This window comes from Elephantulus edwardii, unplaced genomic scaffold, assembly GCF_000299155.1.
Source record: "Elephantulus edwardii isolate Elephantulus edwardi_28Jun2011 unplaced genomic scaffold, EleEdw1.0 scaffold00111, whole genome shotgun sequence".
NCBI lineage: Eukaryota > Metazoa > Chordata > Mammalia > Macroscelidea > Macroscelididae > Elephantulus > Elephantulus edwardii.
The window spans coordinates 5656727-5664080 of NW_006399861.1; the positions used below are offsets into that span (position 1 = coordinate 5656727).

A 7354-nucleotide genomic window follows, 5' to 3' on the forward strand; every position below is an offset into this window, starting at 1 on the left:
GGCTAAAAATGTCAGTTTAAGATCATGCTTAGTTGCCAACATTGGGAAAGTTGAGTGTTTATTCTTCAGTTAGTAGGAGGAATAATCAGGAAAACAAATTAAAATGTTTATTTAAATAATTTGGCTTTCTGGTTGTATACTGCTTCTTTTGGTGTCTTAGAATACATTTGTCTTGAGAAATTGAAAATTATATATGTTAGAGCCATTTAAATGATTTTATACTGTGTTCATAAGCTGTGAGAAATGAAGTCACATTTTATTAAATATATTTTTCTTTCCCAGGGCTAAGTCATGAAATTCAGGAAGATTTTTCTGGTAAGCTAAAAACAAACAAAAAAATCCTGACACTGAAATTTGAATTATGTGTATTCTTATGCTGACAAACAAAAACAAAACTCAGGCTGCATCAAAAGGCAAGGAAAAAAGGGCAAATAGAAAGAAAGTAGCAAGAAGGAGCCCTGCAGTGTTTCCTTTCCATTCTTTCTTTCCTTATCTCTCCCCTATTCCTTACATGTAGCTTGTATAAATACATTACCCATTTACCCTTTGCTATCAAATTGATTTCAACTCCTGATTACACTGTGAGACAGAGTAGAGGTGCTCCATAAGGTTTCCACGGCTGCAAACCTTTATGGAAACAGACTGTCACATCATTTTCTTACAGAACGACTATTCAGACCACCATTTGATTAATAGTCAATTGCTTAACCACTGTGCCACCAGGCTTTCTTAAGATTTAGCAGGCAAATTTTCTCAGGTGTGCATGTTTAAAGTTGACAGATCTTATAACTCATATAAAGTGTAGGTTTTATACAGTTATTTAACAATAACATTATTGTCAAGTTCCTTAAACTTGCTGTGTCTTTCCTTTTTTATATACCATGGTAAGCTCTGTAAATTGTAAATTTTAAATTCTTTACAGTCAAGAGCATGTTTTTATCTTTGTTAAGCTTCATATCAGTGTTTGTTGAATTGCACTTATTTGTTCTGTTTTTAAAGTTACTTAATTGTTGCTGTATTGTATTGTGTATAGAGAGAAAGATCAGATACATTGTAATGGCAAAATAGGTATTTAAAAGCAGTCAATGCTTTAAGTTTAAATCTGTATTTAAAAGTTTATGTTTTCTTACTATTCTTTTCTATCATAAACAATTTTAGCCATTCAAAAATAAAAACATTACTAGACTTTTCATTATCGAAGGGTTTACTAGGAATTCATTCTCCCAAGACTGTGTTTGTGGAATTACTTATAAGAAACTCTTCACATCCCATACAAGAGATGTTAAAAGAGAGTAAATTAAATTTGCTTTTGTAGTGTGATCTAAAATAGCAACTCATTTGTATATATCAGCCTTAATTTTTTCTAGTTGTATATTAATTACTTGTCAGGGCTTTGTTTGAACTTTAATGAAGCTATTTCTAGATAATATTTTCATTTCCGTGTTTAAAATGTAAATATTTTAAATTTTATAAGTATGATAAATATATAAAAAGGTATTTCTAGATAATATTTTTCATTTTCTAAAATAATGTGGTATAATATCAAAGACATCGGAAGTTCTTTTCCCCAATGAAGGAAAAAACACACAAAGAATCCATATTTCCTTGATCTTTGATAAATTAGTTTGACAGAAATTAATCTGATTTAAAAATGCACTTAGATAATTTACCATTATCTAAGGCTGTGTAACAGTGTCATGGATATGTGGACAAATATTTACCCTACTAAAGATCAATATCATATCAGGTTGGACTTTTGGATTGTTTGAGAAAGATTAGTTTTAAAATGAAATCTTATATTTAATATCAGTGAATACAAGTGGAATTTATTTTCTTTTCAGTGAAAATTGTTGAGAATGTGGGAAAAATAGAGATTGTCCTGAAGAAAAAAAAGAATGCTTCTTGGGAATATCTGGGTCATCCTCTGGAGAACCACAATTCATTTGTTCCAAAGAAAGATACAGGTATGTATGTGGTGCTGTTGTTTTGAAGTTTGTTGTTTGGGAAAATTTTGTTTTAGTGACTCATTTGTACCAGTTACAAGGCCACTTTGGTTGAGCTGAAGTTGCCTTTATGTGTACTTGTAGGTAGTTGTATTTCAAAAGTTAATTTCAGGCTCTGCTATCTAATGCGTAGGCCTCACAGTTATTATTAGGTAATACTGCCTTGAATGGTGAAGTACATTTGCTTAGACTATTGTCCACTCATTTGCTCCTTCATTTATTAAAGATTCAGAAACTAATTTTATGCCATGCCTGGTTGTTGATTTTTTTTAAAAAATTAGGAATGTTGTTTTAATGCATGTTGTTGTTATGTGCAGTTGAGTCACTTGAGACTTATAGCAACACTACGTACAACAGCCCTGAAACCTGTTCTATCCTGTGCCAATCTTACTTACTATCTTTGACACATCTATCCTCATTACCCTAGTCACTCAATCAGTCCATCTCATTGATTGTCTCCCTCTCTTTCTCTGTTCCTCCACCCTTCCAAGCATGATATCCTTCTACAAGGACTGGTCCTTCCTTGCAATATGCCAGAGTATGTCAGACAAAGCCTCAGAGTCTTTGCCTCCAAGGAGCAGCCTGGTTTCACCCTCTCTTGGATGAAACTATTTGTTCTCCTGGCAGTCCATGATATATTCAGCACTCTTCTCCAGCACCACAGCTGAATGCATAAAGAATCCATTTCTTACTTTACTATATGTTACAGCAAAGGTTCATCATTCAGAATGTCTTTTCTAGACAGTCATTAACTGTTTATTTTGTGCTGAAGTATTTATTGTATTAAGAAGAAAGGATTAAGGTAGGGCTTCAAGTCCCACCCTACTAGTGGCTTTTGTAAGCTCATGGAACACCTGTCTTTCCAGCTGTTCTGGAACTGATAGCCTACAATGATCACCAGTCTTTGCAAAACACATCTGCATACCTACAGTCGTGTGAGTCATTCCCCTGATAGATCTGAGTCTCTGGGAGATCTTCTAGTGAACCACTGAACTCAAGGGATATAGAGGAGCAAGGAAACTGAACAAAGGAGAGGCTGTTGATATAGTAAACAGGGAGTTAGATAGCAAATTGAGCATTTGGGACAATGGTGACTCAGCCAAATGAATTATTAATACAGTTGGTGTCAGAGTAGTTAGGTTCTCTACAAAAGTCCAGACTCTCTGTAACATGTGTCTGGAGAAAAAAGGGGTCAACAAGAGAATGAGACACCTTTGGTTTCTGGATGGAATAAGGAACACTCATGGATTAATGCAGCTATTGTGTTGCAATCAGTTTACCAAGGCACAAGTTCCTCATTAATATGAATTAGTGTAACTCTGAAGAAGCTCGTTAACACGTTGCTGCAAATGACGGTAATACATCGAAAAAAAAAAAGTGTTTCTAAGCATGAAAGTGTATGGCAGCGTGTAAATTGGATGCATACAGAAATACAGAGTGATAAGGAGAGAGCAAAACTTAAAATTCCTTGGTTTCTCCTATCCCTAGTCACAACAAATGTAAGGGAAAAGAATGTAGGAATTAAGATGGGTGATACGAGAACTGAACAAAGTCCTACAAGGACAGAGTTAACACCCCAGAGGGGACAATTAGCTTGATAGAGTTCTAGTGATAATGTTCTATTATGGCATCCAATGAATATGCCTCTTACAGAGGCCATAGCAGAGATGGTTATCATGGGGGCACCTCCAACTGGGGCACCTTGTTTGGCTTTGTTACTGGAGAACAAAGCAACAGTTGAAGAAGCTGTGTCATTATGTATTGACTAGGCTAGGGATAGCCTAGGGATGATTTGAAAATAATGCTTGCCTACATGACCAACAGAGGTTGGTTGGTAAGTCCAACAAAAATCCAGGGCCCAGCTCAAAGAGTAAATACTTGGACAAGAGCCACCTAGGCAATCAAGGATAATCTATCACTTCCAGCTCCCAAGACTAAACAAGAGGCCCAACAGTTGATTGATCTGTTTGGATTTTGGAGGGCATCTTGTAATGTTGTCAGCTCTCATCCATAAAGTTACTCAAAAGAAAATTGAAATGTGTTTGAATAGGTGCCTGAGCAGCACAAGGCTAAGACTGAAATACACAAAGCAGTCTCTTGCTCCTTTTCACTAGGCCTTTATGATTCACATTCAGACATAATTCTCGAGGTATCTGCCACCTGTGCTTATGAAGATTGGAGCTTATGGCAAAAACCTGAGAAGGCTGCCTTCAGCAGCCACTAGACAAGGAAATTTCCTGACACTGCTATATGATACATGCCATTTGAAGGAGTGACTTGCTTGCTATTGGGCATTGGTTGAGATTGCTTCAATGACAGAAGAACATAAATGAGACCTGAAATACCCATCACGCCATGGCTGCTTTTGGAGAAGCATTCTAATAAAGGTGGTGGTGCCCAAACCAGCTCTGTAATAACATAGAAATGGTTCATCCAAGAGCAAGCTACTGGGGGAATTCAGGGAAGAACCCATTTCTAGGAGCAAGAAGCCTCTTTTCCCATTGGTCCTACCCTGGAACATCCAGAGAGGCTGCCAGAGCCCATTGTCACTTAGATAGTGCCATGTGCACAACTTCCTGCTGATCATCAAAGAGCTGCTTGGTTCACAGATGGCAGTTCCAGCGTCTGGGGTCAACATTTGGTGTCGAAAATCACCACATTAATAACAGCAGATGGGAAAACCCTGATTGAGGAAGGCAAGAAAAGATCTGCATAGTGGTCTTCCTAACTGAGGAATTGAGCAATGGTGAGAGTTCGTATGTTTGAATTTTCAGTGATTCATGGGCAGCGGCTAATGGCTTAGCCATAAAGGTAATGCAAATGGGGCATGGAAGACTGGACTATTAAAGGGACATGGGTGGGGCGTGGATCTAAAGCACTCTGGTAATTTAGGGAGGGGTACATTAGAGCTAGACTTGTTAGTGTCCATCAGAAAATCCCCTGCCGGGATTACAAGGTGGTTGAACAACTCAGCAGGTGGACACTCAGCAGCGGGTACATTCCCTTGCAGTGGCCTACTGGGTCCATGAAATGAGTGGACATGGGAATGCTGCAGCAATGCAGAGATGGGCTGAAGCTAGACATATTCCTCTTTCTCCCTCCCTACCAATAAAGATTACTTTTCTTGACAGCAAGAAAGCAGCAAGTTGCACATAGCTATGGGACAGATTCCCAGGGAGGAAGGCCCTGCAGATAATTGCCAGGTTAAATATATGGGGCAAGTAGCACATTGTGGCTACGAATGGGTTCTTGCAGGACTAGATACTTACTCCACACTGAGCATATACTATAACCAGTGATAATGCCAAAAATACTATTAAGGGACTGGAACAGAAGATACTCTACAAGTTGGGCCACCAAGTTATATTTTCTCAGACCAAGGAACACGCGTTATACCCACATAGTGCAGCAGTGGACCAAGAAACAGCATATTAAATGGACATGCCCTGTTGCCTGCCACCCTCAAAGTTAAGATCTGATAGAGAATTAGAATGGGTAGTCCAAACATTTGTTATCTAAAACTGGGGAATAAGGGTATGAAAGGCTGGCTTACCTGCCTTCAAGAGTGTGTACTCACACTTAATTAGAGAGAAGCTAAAGAGGGTTGACCCCTCTACAGATTACTATGTTCCCCAAGGATATGTGAAGAAGGTGTAGGGAAAGATGCTGGTACTACTATACAATTCTTCTTTATATTATCTAAGACTGTTTCTTGCCAGATAGTCCCAGGTCCAGGGATGCAGCTTTGAGGACCAGAAACAAGAGAGATTCCTGAGCAAAGACCTGTAACAATATCCTTAAACTTATATGCAAAAATTCCTAAAGGTCTGATGGAGTGGATTGTACCTTCACTCCATCTTACAAAAGTTTGGTTAACAGTGATATACATTCTGCCTAGGCTTGAGATAGCCTATTGATGTACCTATGTAACCTTGCCCAACATGAATGGGAAGGGACTAAAGGGGAAACACTTGCTAGACTGCTTTTACAACCTGCAATTTGGATTAGCACAGTGGCTGAAGCTGATGTTCCTTCCCAGTGTTGTTGTGTTCTTATGTGCTGTCGAGTGGCCTGCTACTCATAGTGACCCTATGTATAATAACTCTGAAGCTTCCCCTGTCCTGAGCAAATCTCACTGACTCCTGCACACCTACCTCCATTGCCTCATTACATTGGGGGTCTTCTTCTGCACTGTCCCTCCACCCTTCCAAGCATGATGTCCTTCTCCAAGGACCGGTCCCACCTGGCCTCATGCCCAAAGTATGTGAGCTTTAAAATCCTAGCCTCCAAAGAGTAACTTGGTTTGACCCTCTCCAAAACAGACCTAGTTGTTTTCTTGGCAGTCCATGGTATGTTCAAGACTCTTCTCCAGCACCATAGCTCAAAGGCATCAAATCTTCCTTAGTCATTGTCAAGCTCTCTGATGCATACCAAGTAACTGCAAAGAACATGACTTGGATCAGGCACACCTTGTCTCTTGGCTGACATCGTTGCTTCTCAGAACTCTGGAGAGGTCCCTGAAGGCAGATTTTCCCAGTGCATGTGTCTTTTGATTTCCTGACTGCTGGTGCAAAGAGTGTCCATTGTGGAGCCAAGCAAGCTGAAATTGTTAACAACCTCAATCTCTTCTCCATCTATCATGGTGCTGCCAGTTGGCCCAGTGGTGAGAATCTTTGTCTTCATGATATTGAGTTTCAATCCATCTTGAAGACTACGGTCCTTCATCTTTTGCAAGTGCTTCAAGTCTTCTTTAGTTTCAGCAAGCAAGGTTGTGTCATCTACATAATGTAGGTTGTTGATGAGTCTTCAACATTCTTGATGCCACATTCCTCCTCATAAATCCCTGCTTCTCAAATAATCTGTTCTACATATAGATTGAAAAGGTAGGAGACAGGATGCATCCCTGACAGACTCCTTTCCTGATTTTGAGCCATGTGATGTTTCCTTGCTCTTTTCTGAGGATTGCTTCCAGGTCCAAGTATAGGTTTTGCATAGGCACAATCTAGTGTTCTGGGATTCCATTTTCCTCAAGGTTTGCCACAATTTATTGTGATCCACACAGTCAAATGCCTTTGCATAGTCCGTGAACCCAGATAGACATTCTTCTGTTCTATTTCCTTTCTACCAAGATCCCTCTGACATTGGCAATAATGTCTCTAGTGCCATGACCTCTTCAGAACTCAACTATATTTCTGGTAGTTCTCTGTCAGTGTACTGTTCAAGTCGTTTCTGGATAATCGTCAGCAGAATTTTGCAAGTGTATGATATTAGTGATGTTGTTGTTGTTGTTGTTATGTGCCGTCGAGTCGCCTGCGACTCATAGTGACCCTATGTACAACAGCCCTAAACTC

At 39.2% G+C, this 7354-nt stretch overlaps 1 protein-coding gene across 1 annotated transcript in view; it reads left to right on the forward strand.

Annotated features, from left to right (window-relative positions):
* The window catches only part of LOC102869886 (cytochrome b5 reductase 4-like), a 154380-nt gene that overhangs the window by 97173 nt on the left and 49853 nt on the right, over positions 1-7354 (forward strand). Inside the window, exons 10-11 of the mRNA XM_006892163.1 lie at positions 283-315; positions 1842-1964. Coding sequence (XP_006892225.1) covers positions 283-315; positions 1842-1964 — 156 coding nt within the window. The remainder of the gene's footprint in view (positions 1-282; positions 316-1841; positions 1965-7354) is intronic.